The following is a 24,633-nucleotide window of genomic DNA, read 5'->3' on the forward strand; positions in this document are numbered from 1 at the left end:
AACTACTGAGATGTTTAACTTTACTTGAATAATCGTTTAATTGATTAGGAAAGTAATTACTCTAAATGGCTGCTCAGTTGTCATACTGCTCTTAAAGACAGATTATTTCCCCCTTAAATATATTGAGTATTACCAAGATTAGTTCTGCTGATGTCACGAGGTCCAATTGTGACGTGAGTTACTATCATGTGAAGGAAGGTGGAAGGCTGAACCCTTTGATCCAGTTAACCAATACCTTGGATTGATCTGCAGGTTAATGGAAATTAAAATCTCAAAGAAATGCCTTTGGTACCAGATTTCAAATATTTCTTTCAGATGGAAAGATTGTAGCTAAGGGCATATACTGCAGCTTTACCTGAGCTTAGGTTTGAGTCATAAAGAAACATATTCAAAGGCAGGACCACTTAAATGCAGCTCCAGTCCTTCCAGCAGTGCTTGACAAAGTGCACTATGTATGCAGAGGGACGTGTGAGCATATTTGTTTTGATGGATGTTGTACTGTCATTATTGAAAAATGAATTTTTGTTCTCTTCCAAATACTTAAATTCCATAAGAACTCATAATTTTCCAGTGCTCTAAGTTCACTTTTCATTGTCATTCTTGTAATTTGCTAGTGTTCTTTAAACCAGCCTTAATTTTCATGTGACTGCATGTGTTAAGTATTGTCTGAAATAGAAGGCACAAGAATTTTAGGTCACCTATACTACTGCATTTATTATAGAACTACACGTGCATATTTAAATGACCCTAAATTAGTTTTCTATTTCTGTCACACACATTTGCAATTTCTAGAYGAGAGAAAATGAATCACATAGTACAGATTGTATCTATCTATAGTTAACAAGAGCTTTACTTACCCATAAAAGCTGTAGCTCTCCAGAATGGGGACAATAAAGAATAGCTGATCTGTACTGTGAGTCTGTGTCCTTTACAGCTACCAAGCTGTGAATAAGGGGGAATATTTTATGGCTTTCAGGCTGATGAGCAGCCCACAGCATGCTCACTCGCTTTCCTCCTCCTGCCTTTTTCTGTGACCCTGCTCTTCAAATGCATCTAATACTCCATAATTACTTAATCCTCCACCACTGCTTTTGTTTCCAGTTCTTAGATGTCATTAACAGAAATGGAAACATAGTAATTATCATGCTGGGACAGAACCTTTCAGATCTTCAAAATAGTTTATATTGAATTTCCCTCTGCTGTCATTCAGAAGAGTGATTATTGAATCTAATAAGGGACAGAGTTCAAGGGAGACTAGATTGGCACCTGCTTACAGCCAGATTTAAGAGTGCTCCTAGAAGCTGATTTTAAAGTCTAGCCAAATTTTATCCACACCTGGRCCTCACCTGGCAGGTGCTAAGCACTTGAGAAAGCATGGTCCTTCTTAGTATTCTTCACACCTTTCAAGTTTGTGGCTAAAATATTAAAGAGGATTGTTTTCTTTATTTTCTGTAAAGGAATCTTTAGAGCCTGAAGGCATCATATCTTACTCTTTTTTGATCAAATTGAATGCTTTCTTAAATATTCTCAACTTTTTTAATGGTTGCAAAAAAAGCAATGCTGTTTTTCAAGYGATGGTTTGGAAAAAAGTGCGCAGGGATTTTTTTTCTGTTGCGTTTCTAAGCCCACTTTATGGGAGAGCTGAACCTCTAATAAATAAGAGCCAGTTATAGGACAGCTTACGAAGCATGTGCTGTGTTCTATTCAGGATGCATTACAACCCCCTGGTGTTGCTGCAGCCTGAGATAGAGGAAATGCTGTCTGCCAGTTAATGCTATTTAAAGATTGTTCCTGTAAGCAGATTGAGCTTCCCAGTGTGGTGCTGCTTGATGGGGGCTGTGTATTGCAGTGGCTGTGGTTGTGGCAGGGGCTCCAAGCCTGGAGCATCCTAAAACTTCACTGCACCATGGAATTATAATCACGGTGGTGATTATAACGCTGGAGGGAGTTTAATTTGCTGACTCTTAAAAAGCAATCTGATAATGAGTTTGGAGCCTGAGGATCCTGTTAAGGAGGTGGAGATGTTTTACTGACTCTCTTGCTCCATAATTAAAAAGCTGGTCCCTTTGGCTGGGCTTATGAAGAGGGAGGATGAGCTGAACTCTTTCTGGCAGGATTTTTTTTTTCCAATGAAGTGACATGTCTTGCAAAGGTKCATATGAATTGGAGAATAAAAGTCCTAAGGTAAAGATTTTTACCTTAGATCCCATAATAGGGAAAATTCTTGTGTGTGTGTTGCATTGGAACAAATTCACATTCAAGAAAAAAGTTTTCTGTGGATGCTGGAGAAATAGAGCAAGTGTGCTTGGCTGCTTAAAAGGGACCCAGATCATCCTGGATTCAGCTGCATGTTACAAAATGATGAGACCTTCCTGCTGGGTCAGAGATTGACAAGATGAGCTGGTTCTTGTAGACTTTAGAGTATCAAAGGTACTGCTGTTTATTGAGGTCAGAGTGCAGACTGAGGCTTAAGGCAGGATTGCCACATGCTGTCAGTGTGGCCAGAGGTTGGGATATTTCTGAAATGCAAGCAAGAGKGGCAAATGTTAGCATTTTAATGGCAGAGCTGGTAAAGTGTGAAGCCCCAAAARGGATAAGAACAGAGGGGACRAGTAGRTGGTGTTACTGCAGTKTTAGGCATGCTAGGCACATTCACCCTCCAYAGGGGGCAGTTCCAGTGTGTTTTGAAGTTAATAGGAATTTTTTCAAAGAAACTGGATCAGACTCATGGGTTTGTAAAACTGGTATTAATGAAAAAAAAATTAACAGCTTTCCTTGGTAAAGGATTGAGGACAGCAAAAGAAACAAAATGAGGTATATAGTGAATGGGTGAAGACAAGTAAGAAATCACATCAGATAAACAAATCTTCAGTGTCATTCATCATCTTGCTGCAGTGAATACTAATGGGCAAACAGAGGCTCATAACAGTGCACAAAGCACTGACAAGCAGCCAGGTATGGAAATCCTGTGCCAAATGAGCTGTGATTTTATATGCAGACTAATCAGTTTCAAAGATTATGGCAAAATAAGGTGGTATGGGAATCCAAATTTATGGAACAGCACTGTCAAATTAAAATGCTCTTTCTCTGTGCACATAATCCTGCAAATCTATTGCAAGAGACCCTGCACAAGGTTCTTACCAGCATCAGGTGCTGATTGTGCCCCGTGCTATACAAATGCACAGGGAGCAGTTTTTGCACTGGAAGAGTTTACACCCAAATTGAAAAATCAAAATATATCTGATCAGTGACCGTGTAGAGGGTGAGTGGCAGAGGCAGCGAGAGGAGCCTGCAGTGTTGCTGCTCCTCAGGTGAGGAACAAGCTGGGCTCTGGTGAAGCATGAACTGCTCAGCACTGCTGAGAGGGACAATGTGCTGGGCTCTGAGGCAGAGCCTGTGCCTCTACAGCGTCTGGGATAAAGCTGGGCATCCMCCTGGGGAACCTGAGTTATGTTTATGCCTCCTCTTCTAGCAGTATCCCACACAGGGAGAAACTATTTTCTCTGCAGATACAATGAAAAAACTTCCTTTCAGCAAAAGAAATTATCTAGAATAAATGGATGAGTCTTACTTTCTTGCTTAGTTGATGGATTGCTTTAAGTTAAGTTAATCTAATATTCTGCAGTGTGATGTATCTCTCATCTGAGAATTAATTTGCTGCTTTAATTTTTTACAAGGTGGAAATGTGATTCATTTGATTGTGGCTTCAAGTGAACTGTCCTCTTTCCAGGAGGGGAAAAAAAAAGGGGACTATGTGTACCTGTGTTGATCTGAGCAGTTAAATCCAGAAGAATTTATTGGAAAGAACTCACTGCACTGGGGAATGTACATTGATTTCATATATAGTACAGATTATCTTCTCTGCCTTTGAATAGGAGCAAAGAGGTATTTTGGTCTGGTTCAGAGGTCTAGTAGACACAGTTATTTTGGGAAACATCAAAAGATTTTTAGAAAAGGAACTATCATTTTACTTGCTCAGCACGAAACTTTTGTGACTGTGATGAAAATAAACCTAGCAGAACAGAAGGGAGAGTGGAGGAGTTGGAGCAGAGGGTGAGCCATGTCTGAGAGGAGAARCTGCAGCCTGTGGTCGTGCTTCAGTAAACTGCTTTGGGGAAGGATTGGCAATAAGCTGATCTGGAGATGCACAGTGAGTGCCATCCTTTCATGGGGACACATCACCACACAGGGAGCAGTGCACAACATGACAGCGCTCCCAGAGATGTGGCTGCGTCTCCCTGTGTGCTGCTCCAGCTGGGGGGAGCACATGAAAGATTTATTGCTGGCTGCAATTCACATTACTCTGGAGCACTTTGATGGGGAATCCATTTTACAAATACCATTATTGAGTTTAGAGGTAAGCTTCTGATTTAATATGAAAATCATTATTTATTATCCTTACAGGTAAAAGCACATAATTACAGCTGCCACAGTTCTGTCCAAAATTTCCTGAAAAGAAGCACCCACATGTCTTGTGCACTGGATTTACTCTACATGTTCCTGTACATGTGGGGTGTTATAGGAGCATGCTGTTTGTCCTGTATTTCTTGGTGTTTTACAATTCTCTTGTAACTCCAGGCATGAGCAGGCTACAGATATCACCAAATCCAGGACAAATTGCCATTATGTACATGGAGCACATGGTCCCTGTGTAGATGCTGGAGACAGAATTTATGCTTATCCAGGGATCATGTTTGGAGTTTTGGCAGTTTGGTCAGTTTTTTATTTTTTTATTTTTTTTTTTTTTTGACTAATCCTAATGGTCATATTCTCAGATTGAGTGGAACATTTCCTGATGGTGAAAAAAAGACTTGGTCAGTAAATGTATGAATCACTGCTGTCACTATTTGTTTTAAACTTTTTTCTTTTTTTTTTTAAATGCACTTTGTCTTGTCTACACATTAAAAGTCATAGCTTTATCAAACTGAGGCAGTGGTTCACTTTTACTTTAYTTTCAGACTGGCTCAAGTTGGAATTTTAATTAAAAGCAGCAATGTTTTTAATAGTGACAATCAGTAGTACTTCAGGTGTCCTTTTTGATACATCCATGAAGTATCTGGATCCTTCAAATTTATTTATTTTTMAGTAAATTTGTCTATCTGTATTCTCCCTTTTTGCAATTTTTATACACCACTTCTTGCTTTCTGTTTTTTGTGGTGCTGGTGCAATAAAAATATACATACACCCACAGATTTTTATGCTTTTTAGTACAGAATAAAAATACCAAATGGAAAGCATCAGATGCCTGTCAGCCTGAGTATCTTCAGCTGAGGAAAAAAACACCACCATATCCTGCCTTTCCCTTGACTTGCATTTCAAAGAAGCTTATCTGTATGGACAGAAACCTGWTGGAATTGAAGTCTGTGATTTTAGGAACCAGAAAGAAACTACCCTTATTAAGAAAAGGCAGGTGAAAAATATTAGTCATTTCAGCCCTCATTGCTCAGAGATGCTTCTGGAAAGCAAAGAAGTGACTAACAGGAATAGATGTGATAGTTTGTTATCCTGGCAGAATTTTACTTTAGTCTGGACACCTGATTGTGAAGATTCAGGTGTAGTAATGCTGCAAGGCTTTGGTTTCTTATTTTATGTGAGTCTCTTTTGTGAGTCCCACACTTTAATGTTTCTCAGAGTTTTCAAAACACTATTCCCACTCTTGTTTGGTGCTGGAACAGTGTCACAGAAGAAATGGTTTAATACTTCCCTTTGTCCCTGGAGTTCTGAGGCCTTAGTAATTAGGCAGGGGGTACTTGCAGTGAATTAGGAATCTGTGAATTGCATTGAGGCAATAAAGCCTGAGCAATCTCAGTGTGTATATTCCTGAGCTCTGCTCCATGGAGCAAGAGCTGGGACCTGTGTGACCAAAGGATAATTGTGAACCACTACAACCCTCTTTTATCTAGAAATCCTTTATTATCATGAGTGCAGGCTGGATTTCCATTCCTTGTTTCTCTGGCTGTAATGCATAGCATGGTAGAAATCCTTGGTTGACAGAGGTGAACAGCAAGAGTTTATTCATGTGAAAAAAAGAAAGGGGTAAAGGAAAGAGAGAGAAGGGATAATAACTTCTCTRTAGGTTCCCTAGTTTTGTTGAGGCTGGAAGATGTTGTGTGCTTTCATGTAACTTACTTTCAAATATTTTTTTTTTTTTTTTTTTTGCTCAGGACCTTCGTAAGAAACTTTCTGCAAGAAAATTAATGAACTTTTTTAGAGACTAAGCAATGGTTAAGGGAGTATCAATGATGATCTGGAGGGCAACTGAGTGAATCCCTTGTTTAGGAGAACTGTTCTGCCACTATGCATTTGGAAAATATTTTAGATATTGTGTGTACCAGGCAGATTTTTAAATTAGCTATGGATTTTTCATTCTTCCCATCCAGTTCAGTAAGAAGATAATTTGCCTCATAGCATGTGTCACAACAGAAGCTGGCTGCACAACACCAGCTTGGTTTCAGCAATGTTTTTTGAGGTTTTGACATTTCATTTTCTTCTGCATTGGGAGGATTTCAGCCTCATTTTTATGCTTCCACASAACCTGAGTAGGATGTGATGGGGTGACACTGGGGTGTCATCTCTGCAATTGAAACCTTGGTATTTCAATTGGAAGACTGCAGAGAAACCCAGCTAAGCTCATAAAGCTGGCTTGGGAATGGCTGTAATGCACACACCTCTGTTCTGCCTACTGGCTGCTGAGAGTGGGTTATAGATGAGAATTCATTCTGGTACATCCAAGGTTTCAGTATTAGAGCCAGTGCAATGAGAATGTCTCTCATAGACAGAYCTAGCCCCAACCAGCCTTTCTTAATGACATGTTTGTTGATAAGTCTCCAAAATACTTAGGCTTTCACTGAATTTCTTTTAGCCAAAGCCATTCTGATAAATGCTAATTATTTCCATCCATGTGTGACAACATGCAGAGCACAAAAAGAAGGCTAGAWCCTGCTTTCTGCAATTAGTACATTTATTGCTCAGGGAAAAGGCTTAGAAGCAGGCATTAGATTCAGTTATTTGTACTTTATCTCTGTCAGGCTCAGAGAACTGAGTGTATTCAACTGCAGAATTCAAACAACACTGTAAGAACTAACATTAGTGAAATATTCAATATCTTCTATGCCACTTTTTAATTACCTATTGTTATATAAATCCTGCTGGTCTTTTTCATTTTATAATGGAGATCAGAGGAACTTCTTGACTGCTGAGATTAATTTTTGGTGTCAATTCTTTCTGAGGCCCTCTGAGTATTTGAAGGCTTGCTTGCAATAGTTTTCATTAATAGCTGGGKTTTTTTTTTAGGCCAGTTCTCCTTCAGCTGCACATGCTGAGGCTCAAGAGACAGATTCAAAGCCCACTGAATGAATTCTGACTTGAGGTGCTCTATTTCCAGCTCTCTGTCTCCTGAGGCAGTGAAAATTGTAATATCAAGAGAAGGAGGCAGATAGGTCCTACAGCTCAGCTTTATAAAAAGTTGAGCCTCTATTGAGGGATATTMGAAGATCATTCTAGCTGAACTTTGGAGGGCCTCTGGAAAATACAAAGGACTCAACTATGCTTGCTCCTGGTGACAGASTCCTGAAATTAAATACTCCTCTATGTCACTTGAGTGGAGAATTGCCTATTCTTAGATATCTGAAGAGAMGCAAAGCAATCCAGCACCACCTTTCTTCAGAGAAAAGGGCTTGTGCATTTTGCTTATGGTATTATAAAATCRCTTTTATTTTCTTCATATTTTTCTTCATTCCACTTTGGTGATGCCAACATATCATTAGACATAAAAAGTTACAAAATTAGGGTTTCTTTCCTTTTAGTGGAGTTGCGTCTATTATTTTTTTACAATCCTTGTGTGCTAAAGGAGTGTGTAAATACAGAAACATCCTTTTATGTGGTTTTGCTTATTGAACATTTAGAAAAATATCTCAAAATGTCTTTGCTCACTAGGACATCACATGTCATTGATGGTACAAGCTAATTTGTTGATATGTAAGAGCTGCAAGATCCAGTGATACAGAGTAGCAGAGCACCACCATTGTACTCAACCCCCTGCTGAATGAAAAAAAAAGGGAATTTGCTCATAATGAAAAATAGACTGGAAGATAATGGATTTCTAGGAGGCAAACATTGTAGAAATCTGAATTTTGGTTGCAATTTCACAATTTCCATGTGTCCAGCACAGTTTCTGATTGAAGATCTTGCTTATAATGATATATTAGTGGTTAAAATAGAGGATTTTATTGAAAGAGTGTAGTCTGTCTATTTTATTTTTAGTTTGTAACAGTTTTCTCTTTTTTTTTTTTTTTTAATTCAGCTCTGACCTTAAATTTAGCTGTGACCTTAAACTGACTTCCTGTATCAACCATCTGCATTCTCCTGCAGCTTGTTTTTTCTCTAAATAGGCACTTAGTCCCTATTCTACATACTGAATATCTGTAGTATCCCTCCTAAAGAATGCAAATATTGACTGTCTTGCTCTACAATGGATTTTGTTCCCAGAAAATAAGTTTTAATGCAGCATTTTTGTAATGGGACAACAACAACTAAAGAAATAGGGGTTTTGAGCATTTCATAATCATGGGAGAAGAGGCTAAATAGAAATGGAGAAAATGCAGTAAAATACAGTCTCCAGGACCAGTTTTCTGTTTAGTGAGCCAAACTCTTGGTATAGCCTTGAGGTCTGTGGGAAGGTCCTGGAGCAGAGTTGGGGCAGTTCAGAATCCTGCGTTGTCTAGAGAAGGCTCACRGTTGTTAAAGTGCTCTACCTACTTTTTCTTGGCCCAAAGGGACCTGGATGTGTGCACCTTTTCTCCAGATAAGGCCCCTGTTCTAGAGTGTCTTTGTAGATTTTTGGCTGATGATCTTTGTGATGTTTGGTTTTGTGAGCTTCCAAAAAGCTGTATCTGTGAGAAGAGTTTGGCCTCTATTAGCCTATTCCCCTGSATATCCCATAATAGTACCTGGTTGTTACTGTGTTTTTCCAGGGAAGATGCAATGTCTGATCCCATTTCTTCAAAGCTCTACAAGATTGCACCGTCTCTCTAATCCCACTGATTTTACTGAACCTGACTATGCAGCATAAAGTGAAATTCTTGCTTCACTCTATATGTGGGTTCCCTATGGACCAACAAAGTAGGGAGCTCTGCTGGTGACAAATCTGCAGGAGAATCCTATAACATTTAGAGAGGGATAAAACACTCTCCTGTTTTCTTTTCCATAATAATTATGGTTATAAGGATTATTACTTTAAAGACTAAAAATAAAATTTTCAGTGCAAGTCCTCCTGTGTTTCTGCAGTGTGTTCTGGCATTTATCCTGTTTAAGTGCTGACTGCTTTGATCTGCTTGATGACAGCTCCTCTTAGGAGCAGTCTGTCTCACTCTTGGGTGAGTTTATAGGTTCATGGTAAATAAGCCAACAGGGACTATTGCATYGTTGTGATCAYCCCTGTAGCCTTTGCTCTTAAGACWGAATAAAACAGATCTATGACCTTTCTGAATTCCATAGGAGAAAATGGAGTGGCTTCATGCGGTGCAATGGAAGACTCTAGGGCTCACAATTGATGGTTAATTTAGTTTGCAAAGAATTGTTTGTGGTGCCAGTAGTGAAAAATTAAAAAGTTTTCAGTAACCTGCTTTCATGTCAGTGTACGACTCATCTCACAGAGAGATTCATGATTATTAGTATGATTTAATCAAAGAAACTGCTTGTATCCATAAGATATAGCCTACTGGATGAGTGAGTTGAAACTCCCAAGAGTAGTAATGTAAAAACTGTCATCTCTACTAGATAAATCACATTTTACCCATCAAATCAGAGGGACCAGGTCTTCCTCAACAATTCACACTTGAAGCCATTGTGCAGTTTATGTTGGCTGTGAGATGAATTCCTCTCACCTTTACTTTCAGAATCTGACCTGCTGCTACGTCTCATGAGGAATAAATGAATTTTTCCACCTAGCAGGTCTAGCAGGGCAGCATYAGCCCTGACTGATGGCAGATTCTGTCTCCAAATGCTTTGCAGGGAATGGAAGAGGTCCCCACTGCTGGTGATCCATATGGTTACAGTGAAAGTAGAAAAATACAAAACAGTGCTAGTGGTACATCACCAACTCCTGTGCAGCTTTGTGGTAAAATAAGGAGCTACTTCAAGAATTCTGAGGTGAACATGTGAAAATGTTGCTTGTTTTGCAATACAAGTGATATTATGTTTTAAACTGAGGGCGTGGTGGTGGTTTAAGATGACTCACTAAAAAGAGAGAAAGCCCTGGAGCACTAGCCATAAGCTGCTTTTGCAGGAAGCACCTGTAGAAACGTAAAATTTTGAAGCTGAGGAGGAAATAAAAACCTGAGGAAGTGCAGTGCATGGCACTGCTGGAAAAGAATGAGGAGGTGACTCTCATGGCTGAGGATATGACAAGGGCAGAGAGAATGCAATAGAGCTGCTCTTACTTCGTAAGTCTGCAGTAAGGGTTGATAGGGGGACATCCTTATTGTGAAACTTGGATCTGTCATAATTTCGCAAATAGCTTTGAAGAGGGTATTTCTGTCAGGTGAATGGAACACAGACACAAATGCCAAAGCTAGGAAGGCTTGTATTGTGAAAATGAGCCTGTGGGCTTAATCCAGGTTTTGTGGTTTGAAACTGTCAAGATGATTAGAGTTAAAAAAATCAAGATCAAGTAAGTTTCAGGAATGTCCTGAGCTGTTCTTTGTTCCACGTATGTGACAGCAGTGGAGAAGGTCTTAATAAGACTTCAAGTGAAAGGGAAGGATTTTCAAAATCCTCTAGATACTGCTTTTTAAACTTCTGAACAGCACCTCAGTGTCAAGATGTGGAAAGTGCTGAATGTGATCTGCAGCAGGAAGTTAGGCACTTTTTTGCAGCAGGRGTTTTGCTACCTTAAGAGGTGGGCAGCAAGTGAAGCTGAAAATAAAAGAACAAATAGGATACCAAAAGCGTTTGTGGATTTTTCTGTCTGACCCTTAAAAACAAAGAAAAGGCTGTCTTTTTATGGTGACTGAAAGTCTAAAATTAAACAAAGAGAACAGAACAAAACAAACCCACAAAACTRCTTTTGTCTAGCTGGATTTTGATCAGGTCTTGCAAACAGGARTTCGATAGTCAAAAGAAATCCTTTATAGTCAGCATTCAGATTATGCTCTGTCTTTTGTAAATCTGTAGGATTGTATTGCCAACAAAGATGACAAGAATAAAAAATGTCTTAAGTGAGCAAAAATGCTGTGCCCTGAAAGGAAGTCACTTGCATGGTGCCACTAAAGGAGGACATTTTGTATATAAAGCTGATGAGTCACTTAAATGATGAAGAATTTTCCTATTGGTGGCCTCCAATTACACAAGTAATCAATTTACTGCCATAATGCAGTGTCTAATATGGTGTGAAGTTGATATGCTATGACTGTTGCATTATGTATAATGCAGCTAAATTGTACCAGGGAGTATATTAAAGAAAATTAGCTCTCACATGATATGTTCTGATGCACTTATGGTGAGATGGAAAAAAGTGAACTTACTGAGCATTTTCATAAGTTAATATGTATCTGAGAGAAGAAACTTGTATAATTTAGAGCATGATATCTCTTGGGTGGCTTATTGTAATGAACTTCACTGAAAGCATACCAAATGCTGGAATAATTTCATGTAGCAATTAGGTCATGGAAAACTAGGTRTCTAGGGCTTTGCAGGTACACAAAGTGAATCATTCATATAAAGGAGAATACTGAATTCTTGCTTGAAGATAAGTACCCTGTTGTTATGCAGACAGCTGGGTCTGGAAGGTGTGTGCTGAGGGGCAGGGAAACAAGAGCAAACCACAGCAATATTCTTTAGGCAGCTGTCTGCACTTAGAGTTTTCCCCTCGGTTAACAGATCATTATAAAGATCAGATAGAGGTAAATCAATACAAAGAAAAGGTGTGGGGAGTCTTAAGAAAAGCCCATCACTCCAGAGTTAAAGGGCAACCAGTTCTGCTTGGAAGGGTCATGGATGGGCTCCTTGGGCCATTCTGCTGAGAAGCAGCTGGACTGATGTGTTTTGTAGTGAAGAGCACAAAGCTGGCCTGCAGTGAGCAGTGTAAGCACATTGGGGGGTTGGAAGATTGCAGTGTAAGGTCAGGCTGCTGTCTAACAAACACATACACCCCCTTTGTGGCTGAGGGTCCAACCTGAGAGTTGGATTAGCGCTTTGTAAATGAGATATATACCAATTGAACTAGACAGCACAATCCCAGGGAGGGGTTGGTGAAATAGCAGGAACTCTGTTTTGTTAACTGCAGTGTTGGGGGTGTTTTGTTATCTTCTTCTGCCCCTTCCCTGCAGAGTCTCCTCTCTCTTCAGTGTCTGGCTTATGGTATGCTCCTTATTGCTTGAGAACCTATTTACCTTCTACTCAGGTGAACTCTGTCAAGGGATCTTGGTTTTTTTCTGCTTGGTTTACCTTATTAGCTTTCACACAAAATTATTTTAATAGTGGATGTTTCATTTTCCATTTGAAAAATGATGATGGAACTTGCCAGCTCTTTGTTGTGTCTTGCTATTGTCAGTGTAACAGCAGCAATAAACATCATGTATGTATTGTTATATATATTTCTCATGCATTTGTAAGGCAGGTCAGAATTTCAAATATCTCTTATCAACTTGAGGAGAAGTTGGAGGGCTGCCCTTTCTACTCAGCTCCCCAAATCTCTAATAAATTGTGCTGAACCTTGAAGGCATCACAGGCTCCAGTGTAATTGTGTGTATGACAGCTGTGGCGCAGAACACAAAGGGATAGACCTAAAGTAATCTTGCTGGCTAGGATTGCCACAGTGCCAGGCAAAAATAATCACTGCTGGGACTTCTTCTGAAGGGTGAGTAGTGTTGCGGAGTACAGAATTAACCTTGTGAGAGTGGAGTAATGACAGATGGCTCTACTCTCCACAGCCCTGGAGAAACTACTTTCTCTGGGTTAGTTCCCATCCCTTTGCTTTCCCTACTGMTAGTGCTCTCTATATTTCTGATTGTCTAATTTCTGTATAGCATTGAGGARTAACAGATTTGAATTAAAATAAAACCAACCAAACCCCATCTATCTGATGAGACTCCTACCACTGTAAATCTTTGCTGCACCAYACAGCCCCCAGTTAGCATCGTTTCACTTGCAGCTGTGTGACTGACAGGATGAGCTCTTTTCTCTGGATTGGTTTGTAGCTCCATTGCTTCATTTCATCTGATTGAGATGAGTTTTTAATGTCAACTTAATTCTTATTTTGCTATACATATCTATGCTTTTAAAAAAATTCTCTCTTGTATTAACACAGTGCCTTGTAAAAMTTGTAATCTTGACCCAGTACAGAGAATATGATGAGCATGCAAAGCCTGCCCATGCTCCAGAACATGCTGTAATCTGATTTACTGATACTAGCTCTCTGTGGAAAAGGAAGGTCTGGAAAAGCATCCCTCATCTTTGCTTTCTGTGGTGTTTTGTAATGAAATAGCAGCTTCAGGGATAGAACAATCATTCTGATCCAGCTGCAGATTGCTGAGAAACTCCTTTCAGCCCTTAGAGGGAGCCACAGACCTGACTATGGAAATGGAGTAAACCAGACAGGTTTTTTTACACCCTCCTGTGATGGAGGAGGTGGAGAAGGGATGGTTTTCAATTGTTTTTTTGTTTGTTTTTTTTTTTATCTAGCCTTGCCAGTCAGACACAAAACTAGTTTCTTATGGGGAGTGCCAAAGCACATTTGCTTTTGTAGTGACAGATTTGTAGCATTTTGGAGATCTCACCCAAATGTAAATTTTACCTTTCCTCTTTTATGTGGTCAGTTCCCTCCTGCACCATTCATTTCCAGGTTCTACTGTTCTCCTTTTGATGCTGACACAGCACGAYTTGAAAAATGAAGTTACTGCACACTGCTTCCTCTTAAAAATGAAAAATATAAAGACACAAGCCACAAAAAATTAAGACTATGGAGTTCACAGTCTGGAAAACATGATCACTCCGTTTTCTGTTTACTGGGGTTTTTTTCTTCATCACATCCCTTTTTTTAAAGAGAGAAATGCATTACAGCCCTCTCTTCCCCTGTAATGTGTAGGTTATAGCACAATATTTTTATGTAAATGACATGGCTAAAGTAGATTATATGGCTGAGTCATAAAATCCACATGCAAATTACGTTCTGCTGGCTCAGCAATAGTCAGCCTTGCCAGTGAGCTGTTCAGGGAATGGATGATGCACATGCTCAGAGGAAAGTGGATGAAGAGATTTGCAGGCCTCAGCCAATTAAGCACTTATTCCTTTCTTAAAAAATGAAATGCAAATGCTTTTGTGTACCTTTTCCTCTCCCTCTCTCCCCTTCCCCAGCAGGTGATTTCTGGTGGCAGTGTTGAGGAGTGCTTAGGCAGAAAGATGCTGTAGCAGAGGTGGGACAGAAGGTGTCTAGTCTTAGAAGAAGCCGTTTAAGATTAAAGGAAACTCCAAACTGAAATTTTAAACAGCTCTGGGCTCCTTGCACAGGCTGCTGCTAATTAGAGCATCAAGTTGTGTGGCAATTATCGCAAGGTAATGACTGCCAACAAAGAACTCCATTAATAGTCACTTTTGTTTTGTGTATAGGCTGCTGAGTTGTAATGGGTCTGTAATGATTTTAGCTCAGCTGTTGAACTAGAGGTAACCAAAATGGAAAAGCAGTGGAGAGTTCCTTGTCCTTCTAAACTATACAACATGCTTCCCAGGAAGGCTGGAAAGATGAYGGATGGCCACAACCAGCAAGCAGGCATCCTTATTTCAAATTTCCCTGCTCTTTTGAGGCATTAATTAATCCATATATTAATCAGGCTTGGGAAAGTAAGGGAAGAGAGAGAATAATTATTTCACAATAAAAGTTATATTTTGTATTTTGTCTGTGTTATGTCCTATCCCTCAGTTTTTTATCTGTGTTGCTTGAAGTCGCAAAGCGCATCCCTTACAAAGTATGAGCTGAGCTTAGAAATAGCTCAGCTCATAAAAGAGTTTTTATAGTAGGTTTGGTGTTTCTTCAAGGTTGTTTTGGACCTTATAGATTTGCTTCATTTTCTGAGAAATCAGRAGAGATCCTGATAATTTCTTTGTGATAATTCCATCTATGCATTTGGAATATTTTATGGAAACATAACCTGTAATCAGAATCAGTGTCTAATAGGTTAAAAATTGAGTTTTGAATTGGCACAGGATATTGCTGGAAACATTTCATATACAGACAATGGGTTCACTGGGACAGCAAAGAGGGAAGTAGCTCTTTTATCTCTTGAACAGAACTATGTCTTCAAAGCAGAGAATAATTGTTTTCTTCCTTTTCATCTGATAGGAGAAGTTCAGAGTAAGATCTGTTCTCAGTTATGCAAGRAAATTTGTGACCTCTCATTTTTTGACTTTAACTATGTTGTTCTTTGAATTTTTGATTGTCAGACATCTCATATCAAAATCTGTTAATTTTTACCTGACATCCATCATTCTAGRGATGGTTCTTTGCAGAGGAATTGAGTGTCTGACTTGCTCTTAGTGAAGAGGGTGAGCAGGAAGCAAAGCTGTGCCTATGCCTGTGACATCTCTTTGTGCTATGGGAATGGGCTAGAAAACAATTTGCTGTTAAAAAATCCCTTAGGGAAGGATGTGAGGTAACATCTAAACAGATGCCTCCATAGGAATGAAGACAAGCAGTGTAGAAATAGAATGTTTTTACACAAATATTTAATTCCAGATAAAGGATCACAGCTAGKCAGGAAGGTTCTTGCATTTGGACTGCCAGTGAGGAAACTGGTGTCTTGAGAAGCTTCATCACAGCAGGCAGGAAAGCAAATGGAGAGGCTTGAAAAGAAACTGGACTGGAGTAAGAATGAGGGGGAGAACTTTCCTGCAGTCCCATCTACTCCATGATGGTTATCACAAGGSGGCTAATGAGTAAGCTTTGTGTAGTCAGGCTTTTATTCCTTGCAGTGCATGTTTTGGGTTCATTCTGACTGTATTAAAGGGGTCCATGAAGGATTTTCTAATAATTCTTCAAGAGTATCTCTTCAGAGAGGAGAAATGTGCTTCTGAAAGGATTTGTGTCAGATGCAGAAGAAATTTGAGGTGCTGGAATAGTGCTTAGTGACTGAACTTAATTATCTGAATTATTTATTGCTTCTTAGTGCTTCTGGTGAGGGGATATGGAAGGTGGAGCTGCTGTCACATTCTTTCATATCCTGCAGGGTGCTCAGGATATAGGTTGGGTGTTAGCAGCTTGTAATGAGGGAGCTTTAGCTGCTGATGGACACAACAGCCTAGGCCTAGTTTGGCCCAAATATCTCACTGACCCAAAATACTCACAGCATCTATTTCTGGGAACACCATCCACCACCAGTCTTTGCAGATAAGTGGAACATCAGATTCTCAGGAAAGCCTAAAATTTACTCACATGACTGAGGTGCTGTGTGCCTTTGGAGCTCCTTCCATTCACTCCATTTCCAGGTTGTTATCAAATCAAATCCAGTGTTAATTAGGATTGTTTCCACTTGATTGTTTCCACTGATCCCCTGGGTTTTCCATCCCATAAAGGAATGTAATTCTTAAAACYAACTTAGCTACCAGTGAATGCAAAGATGATGAAAAACTGCCACCCCTGTGAGAGTTTTAAGACCAAGTGTTATGAGGCAGAGTCTTTTTATCTTGGACAAGAAATTAATGGCAAACTGTATGTTGTTTGTTTCCACTTCATATTGGGCATTGGCTTATGTCAGATGGGATGTTTCTTTTTCTTCCTTACTTCTCCTTCGAATTTCCACTTTTTATTTTGGGATTGCTGCAACCTAAAGAGAATCTATGACAAGATTTGCTGCTCTGATTAGATGATACCACTTCCACATGTAACTTTCAAATTTTTTTAAAGAGAAAAGTAATTCCTAAACAGATTAATTCTACTTGATAATTTGTTACTGTCTTCAAATATTTTTGGTGAATAATCTTTGGGCAATGGGTTGTTCATGAAGTGTCACTTCATCTCTGCTCTTGCTGTTTTTCTTGTGTGGTTGCTCACTGAACATTACAAGAAGTTGTCTGAATATTTGTTTGTATTCTGTCTTATATCTTGTGTTTCCATCCTGAGCCACTTCTGCAGCTGAATGGAATTCAAAAATTGTGCTACTTAGAATGCTTAAATGCACATAATCCATGATGAAGAGTTTTTTCTTTGCACTGTGATAGCTTCTGATCAGGATTTAATTTCTGGTCTGTGAAGTTGAGCAAAATAAAATAAGAATGATGACAAATGAGTAAAACAGTGGAACTGCTTGCCCTGAAGCCTTTGCAAAGGCGAGTCTTTTTCAATTAGTGCCAAAACGTGGAGCCACAGCTCTAAGATAATTGAATAAAAGCAGAGAAACAARAGCCAACCCCCTCAGGGTCTCCCCTTGCTATACCTGACTAAATAAAATAAAGAAGCATAACAGAATCTTTCTTACTGTAGGTTTTTTTCTTGCCAAACTTTATTTCTTATAAAATACAATAATAAATCCATTTTGTTTTAGGAGATGAAAATGTACATAAGACAGCTCCTGAATTGCAGAGTAGCATGTGGACTACACTCGTTAAAGCCCATACATGATGGGTTCTGAAATCCTGCTTTGGCTGAAGGAATCCTTCAAGCATCTTTGGCATCATGCTTCCGGATGATACAGAGTCTTCACTGGAATTTTGGTTTGTATCAGTTTTATTTTCCACCTAAATTAGGCCAATGGTATTTTGCATACCTCAAAAGAAGGATATATGAATAGATGTATTAGGAGAATGTTTTTGAATATAAGGTTGTGGAAGTCARGTAAGACTTTGATAGCTCCTTATCTCTAAAGCAAGTTTGGTGAAGAAATACAGGCCTGCTCTTTCTCTTCCTTCATGTGGAAACATCAGACAGTGGGATGTGGCTCAGCCTGCAATGTGATCTGTGTTTTGTTATGCCCCACTGAGTGGCYATATCTTGGTTTGTGTCAAAAAGTGGCCCCCTTCCCACAAAGTGCCATCCCTCCCCTGAGGAGCTGAGCCCCTGCTAGTGAAAACAGGCTCCCAAATCCAGAGGGTTAGCTTTTTAGTGTGTTAGGGTTTGGTTTGGGTTTTTTATATAATTGTCTGTTGGCCCTGGTGCTGAAATATTATTTTTACTGATTTTGATAGAAYTATTACATAGTAAAAAGCCATAATCTCCTGGAAAAGAAGCATTGTAACTTTCTCCAGTCACCAAGTGGAAAATGAATTAACATCAGGGCTTGCATGAATTSCTGAGAACTCAGTCTTGTTTAATTAATATTAATTTATTTATAAAGTGATACCAAGATTCTTGTGGCTTTTGTTACATCTGCTTTTAATTTTAGAAGCATTTTTGTCAATTTGCTGCATGACAGTATTTGTCAACACCAGGTAACTATGACCTCTAACATGACTTTSTCTGTTGAGACTGCTTAACAGGTTAGACTGAGAAATAATATGCAAACTCCTCTCTTATCAGGAGAGATCAGTTCCCAAAGTGACATAGATATTGTTGGTGTAGGTGATACCTTTAACCATGACATCACTTTAAACCCCTGGGCAACACTCAYACCCCTGGGAGTGTATTGCTGCTGAAGGCAACGGCTTGACCTGAAAGTCTGAGGCTCTCTATGCTCAATTTCCTTCTGCTCAAGGGAACAAAGCTGCTGGGTTCAATCAAGAATCCCTTATTTTTGCTGGCTTGCTGTCAGGAGCACTGAAGTGACTTTTTCCTTTTTTTCTCCCAGCCTTTTCATTTCATGTTTTTATTCCCTATCCTTTTCTATTCCTTTTTCTTGCATTCACTTGACACCTGTCCCTACCTTGGGAAGATGAGATAAGCAAAGAACTCTGTCCCTGTAAAGACAAGGAGCAGAATATGCCTGCACAAAAAGGGCCAGAGCAAGAATCAAACCTCTCCTGGGCAGGCAGGTGTGGGAGAGCTCCTTTGCTGCAGTTTGCTTTCTGGAGTGCCATCAGTGGGGTTTTGTCACCRTAGTGAGTATAATTGGAAGCAGGTTTCTCTCTTTTGTTTTTCCTCCTCTTTTTTTATTTTTTTTTTCCGGAGTCATCATGCTGCAGCAAATTTTGCGTGATATGTACATTGACCCTGAGCTCCTGGCAGAGCTGAACGAAGAGCAAAAGCAGATCTTGTTCTACAAGATGAGAGAAGAGCAGCTGAGGCGCTGGAGGGARAGGGAAGAAAAAGCCCGAATGGAGGAGGCTGTGCTGAGAAAGACAGCAAGGCGCAAGCAGAGTAAGATTTGTGACCTCCTTCTGTACTTCAGAGCTGGGGATAGTGGGCTGGTGACCAGCTGTGCTGCAGCAGGAATCTGCAAGAGAATACAGGGAYAGTGCCAGCTGTCCCCATAGGCAACGTGCCAGTGTGGGACAGCAAAAGCACAGTGTTCCTGCTCCTTTTATCTCAGGGCTGGTTATTTCTTTTGGAGGATCTTGGTGATGGAGTGAGGGGAGTTGTTTTGGATGTGCTTTCTTCAGTCAGGAGCCACTGCTGCTGTTCTCCCAGTGATAAGAGATGTACCATGACCAAGTTTCCCCTCCACTCCTAAGGCTTTTCCTTTCACCTGTCATCCCCACCCCTCACTGTAGGTCAGGCGAGAGCCTGTGCTGTTGCAGTTTGACTTGGCATTAAATGTTTCCAGCTCATGGAATAGCAGATAACTTTATGAATTTGAGCCTGTTATGCAGGGTTCTTTGTGAAWAAGGTGTCATGTCTAAACAGCCATACCACAGGAGACTAAATTTCCAACTACATTAGTAAATAGTCTCCAAGGGATTATGTCTAGGGAATAGAAAATAGTGTGGCAAGTGAACAACCAAAACCAGAAAGAAGAAACSAGAAATAGGTTTGCATGCAATAGGTAATTTAACTATGGAGCTCCTTCCAGAGGTCRCTATGAATGCTGAATGTGTGTGTTCACCTGAAAACCAAATAAGAAAATTATGGAAGAAACATCAAAAGAGAACTTCTCCAAATGTCATTTCCAACTGCGTGGTCTTGGGTCCAAGTGGTTTCAAATGAACATAAATACTTAGTTCCTTGCTCTTTTCTCTGAGTGGCTTTCAAACTCTTTCCCCATATAGGATGGCTGGTGTACAATAGAAAGTACTTTCATCTTGGAAATGTAACTGCAGAGATTCTTCACACAACAGGGAAATGCCATCCTTATTAAATGACTGGACTAAGTTACAGTGGTAGCCTTAAAATGAGGGGGGAATGTTCAGAACACCCTTATCAGCCAGAATAGGAGTTTAAAGTGTCCCCTCACAGATGGCAAGGTGGATGTTGGAAAACCTCATTCTGTTTAATTTCTGTTTTCTTCATGTTAGTGCTCTCACTGTGAGTGGCCCTCTGAGAGGGATGGCATCACAATAGCTTCTCTCATGCAGCACAAAAGCCTTGTTCACTTGATTGATTTGTAGCTGAGAAAAAAATTAAAAATGCAGTTCAGCTCCACATACCAAAACAACACCATATCATTGAGGTAATCTGTATCATGCTCACTCTTGGAGAGAGACAGATACAGAAAAATCTAACTGCAAAAATATTTTTCTGATGGATTGTCACAGTGTTGACACCTAAATTTCCATATATAAATTATACATTAAACCTCTTTGGCTGCCTACTACAGGAGACCATTTTCTGGGTAATTAATTTTCTGATTTATAAGGAATAGGAGAAAGGAGAGCAGCAGAGTAACCTATAGATTATATTTGCTCTGACAAAGGTAGTCACAAATACATATTGAGTTAAATTTCACAATAGCCTATTTCCATTTTACCTTCTTAAATTGGCAATTAAAGGCATTGCTTAGGTTTGACTTTTGCCCGCTGTTAGGAGATTTCTACTCTCTTCAGAACTGTGCTGAAGAACTATTGGAATCAGATTTGCAAGTCAGGCATCTAGTTCTGCTGGAAATACTTTTTTACTTTCATGAACTGATGTGCACCAGAGTTAGAAAATGCAACTTCTTTCAGGTGTGCTGGTCATTAGCTGTAGAGGTACTTGTAACTGATTTCTGCTGCATTGTGTTCCACAATGTGATGTTAAATGGTCTCTCAGTGAAGATGGTTTCTTGTTTAAAACAGGAAAGATGAAAAAAGCCAACCACAAATTATGGATATAAAATAGTAATTACTGTGCRGTATTCTTGCTTATATGACTCGAGGGGTCAGAGTAGATGTCACTAATCCTTTCTTATCCTAAAATACTTTTTTTTCTAGACATCATCCTTTTTTTGACTTTGAAGCTGCTTAATTTTCATTTGACCTTGATGCAGAAGTGAATTTCCCAACATTCTTCCCCTGCTACACAGTGTAGAACATAGTGGTTTTATTCCTGTCTTAAATTAGTGGCTACCCAGAAATGCAAAGCTACCACAATTACATGTTCTTTATTCCTTTGAAACTKAGGGATTGGAACTCTTTCATCTGCAGGGTTTTTGACTCTACTACATGACATGTTTTATGTTCGTGCTATTTTCTTAAGGCCACGAGTTACTCTGGCTTTACAGATATCTTTGTAGCCTGACAGAGTAGAATAGATATGTGACTTCAATATCTCCAMTGTTGTGCTGCTTTTCTGAAAATTTATAGTTGACAGGGAAATGTTGTTTGTGAATACAACATAGCATTCGTATAAAATAATTTTATACCAATTTAATTGGAATTATCTTTATAGCACTGCCTGTTAAATCCTTCTGTTTTCCTCAAATTCTGAATAGCTACATATGAAAACTTTGCCCCCCATCTCTTTGGGATGGGATGTGGTGAGCTTGAACAAAAGCAGTTAATGACAGTGGACACTTTTCTAGTTAAAAGTGCTCTGGAAAGTGCTTTCTGCTCGATCTGGGGTTCCATACCCCAGCTGCTGCAATGCCCATCAATTCAAGAGCTGTTGGATATTTCAAACCAGAGCAGTGRTTATGAGTTCAATTTTTATTTCCTACGGTGACTTAAGGGTGAAGTGTTCTTGTGTTTTAAGTGTGTTGTCCTATGGAAACCACAAGACTTGGGAGCAAAAAGATTGGCACATGCAGGTCAGAAAGTCCTTATGCTAGAGTTAAAATCAGCAACAGGCTTAGGGAATGTTCATTAGCATGGTCATTTTTTAATTGTTTGGAAACTAACTACMAAAGGCCCAAAATCTGCATTGTTTTTTACAGAAATGCCTCGGAGTGCAGGTTGTCCATAAATGTCCTATTCAGTGCTCTCAGATTTGCTGCTTAGAAAACAAACAGTTCTAAACCATCAAATTAGATGTAAGTTGTTTAGAGAGCTTTAGCAAGCCAAATAGTGTACCCTGTCTGTGTAGACTTATTCTTAATTTCTAAAGAAAATAATATTAGTCACCTGCAGTAAGTGCTAAATTGTGCCTGCTTCTTATTTGGATTGTTTGGTTGCGTGTCTCTTGAGGAAAGGTTAACATTGAAATTAGTATCAGAATGAGTCAATGTTGAAGGAATTATTTCACTTTGGGGGTGAACGAAATGTGTTCAAATTGTTCAATCGTTTTAATTTCTTTGCCATTTAAAAAAACACAGATTGGTGTCTAAAAGGAAGCAATATATAAACTTGAGAATGAGGAATTTTCTTTAGAAGGYATTGACTAAATTGTTCCCAATTTTTTAACTATTTGTACCTTGCCTAATTGTTTTAGTAGAATTTGGGCATCATGTGGGTCCTCCCAAAATTACAGCATTTAGTGAGCTTATTCAAAGCAAAGGAAATATTTTGTAGCTTTAATTAAATAATGACTGCTGGCTGGTGCTGGAATAGCATCACAGGTGAGTTGAATTCTTGGAGGCCCATCTTCAGTTCACTTACAAATTGCTCCTGGGCAGATTTTTCAGGAACATATCTTCATTGTAATAAAACAGTTTGCTTGTTCCTACTGTGCTAAAATCACTGAGAGAAGTCTCTTCAAAATTTCAAGATCCCTTTGGGGTTTTCTGAGAGTTGACTGACAGGCAGCTTTGCAATTTGCAAAGAAACATATTTATGTGATTAGGCAGGAGCCCTTTAGCCAGTGTAGCTGAGCTGGGAGTAAGAGAAGCACSCTGCCAATTTGSRTTTTGACACTGATGCAGTATCCAGAACTGTCAGCATTCCCAAAATGAGATCTCAAAAACTATTGAGCATTAGGTAGCTGAAGGACAGTGGCATGGGAGGGGATGCAGCGCTGGTCTGCTGCTGTTAATTCTGACATTTATTCATTTTGAACTGCAGCTCGTTCTCAGATGGGAGCTATTTGTAAATGCTCTTATTTACCTGTCCTTAACAAGAGTAGCTGGGAGAAAATAGGGTAGGCTTATCACAGCATGGCTAGAAAATTATTTATTTATCTAAATGACATTTGTGTTAGAAAATCATTAGAGAATAGATGATGCTATTTGGCAGCAAGTATTTCAAATATCCCAAGTGGATGGTTGGAGAMTACATCAGTGTCAGATGAAGGCCAGTGAGTGGGCATGTATTTCAGTGGGTGTACACACAGTGACATTTTTTTCTGGCTTTGAACTTGGAAATGTATTCCTCATTTATGCTCAGGCCTCCACAGACCCTGGTAATACTCAGCTAAGATTTTTATCTCCTATGGAGATGCACTCCTGTCAGTGTTGTCTGTGTCATTGGTTATAGGTCTAACCAGAGACATCAGAGTTCAGTATTTGTGAAATTTCTGGCCTGCTGTTGTTGTGAACTCTGTAGAGCCCTGTCTTGTGTTTCCAGCTGAACTATGGATGGACAAGTAACAAGAGAATGTGATTAAGAGCATTAAAATAATTTTTGTTAGGGGACTGAGCCACCTACTTTGAAGTCATTGGGTAAGTTATGAAGTGACATTGGTGATGTAGAGCAGCTTGGGAAATGCTGTAGCTGTTAGTGCCCTGTACCTTGGGGCAGAGTGGAGCTCAGGGCTGTATTTGCTGTGGCTGAGTGCTGAGTGGGGTTGGACAGCAGCTCCCAAACTCGCTTCTCTGAGCCTGGGGCTCRCCAGAGACACTCCATGACCTGGGTGTGCACCAGATGGAACAAACCCAGAGGGACTCCTCTCACCTCCTAGGATCAGCCCTAAGTCTGTGCTCTTTGGTTTCAGATCTTGGCCTGCAGCTGATTTCTCTGTTTTGCACAAAAGTGACAGCAGAATATTGCTGCCTACCTGGGGCATTCTCTTGCAGCCATGCAATCCTCAGTGCTCCTGTTCCCTGAGCCATCTGGCASCAGCCCCTCTCTGAGAGAGGCTGCTGGGTTAGTGGAGCATTCCTGTGTCTCTGCTCACTGTGTTCCCTGCCTGTCTGGACGCTGTGTTCCCCTTTCTCCTGCACACTGTGCCCTGGTAATGAGATGAGGTTGTGACTGTCTGCACACTCATGAATACTTGATATGGAAAGAGGGCAGAACTGCGACCAAGGGGAAAGCGGGACTTGCCCAAGCTAATTCAATATTTTCTTGCTGATTTGGCCATTTTTTAACATAAATGACTAAAGCATTCAAGGGCAAAGGARCCAGGTTTTGAGAGCAGGATTTGGAACTTACAGGCAAACTCAGTGTGTTTGGGTCAGCAGTGGATTTAGCTGAGTAGCAGTTCAA

At 39.8% G+C, this 24,633-nt stretch overlaps 2 protein-coding genes across 5 annotated transcripts in view; one reads left to right on the forward strand and one right to left on the reverse strand.

The window, feature by feature from the left end:
* The window catches only part of LOC130573042 (rap1 GTPase-GDP dissociation stimulator 1-like), a 29,803-nt gene extending 28,805 nt beyond the window's left edge, over nt 1-998 (reverse strand). Inside the window, 2 exon segments of the mRNA XM_057365162.1 lie at nt 858-909; nt 912-998. Coding sequence (XP_057221145.1) covers nt 858-909; nt 912-998 — 139 coding nt within the window.
* The window catches only part of SH2D4B (SH2 domain containing 4B), a 94,065-nt gene that overhangs the window by 20,446 nt on the left and 48,986 nt on the right, over nt 1-24,633 (forward strand). For 3 of the 4 annotated variants that reach the window (XM_057365224.1, XM_057365226.1, XM_057365225.1), the window contains exons 4-5: nt 17,532-17,700; nt 19,091-19,279. In XM_057365224.1, the coding sequence (XP_057221207.1) occupies nt 17,673-17,700; nt 19,091-19,279 (217 nt within the window). In that variant the 5' untranslated portion in view covers nt 17,532-17,672. The remainder of the gene's footprint in view (nt 1-17,531; nt 17,701-19,090; nt 19,280-24,633) is intronic. The other variant, XM_057365227.1, reaches the window with a different exon arrangement.

The sequence above is a fragment of the Malurus melanocephalus genome, unplaced genomic scaffold, assembly GCF_030028575.1.
Source record: "Malurus melanocephalus ecotype Western Australia unplaced genomic scaffold, MMel_1.1 scaffold_49, whole genome shotgun sequence".
Lineage (NCBI taxonomy): Eukaryota > Metazoa > Chordata > Aves > Passeriformes > Maluridae > Malurus > Malurus melanocephalus.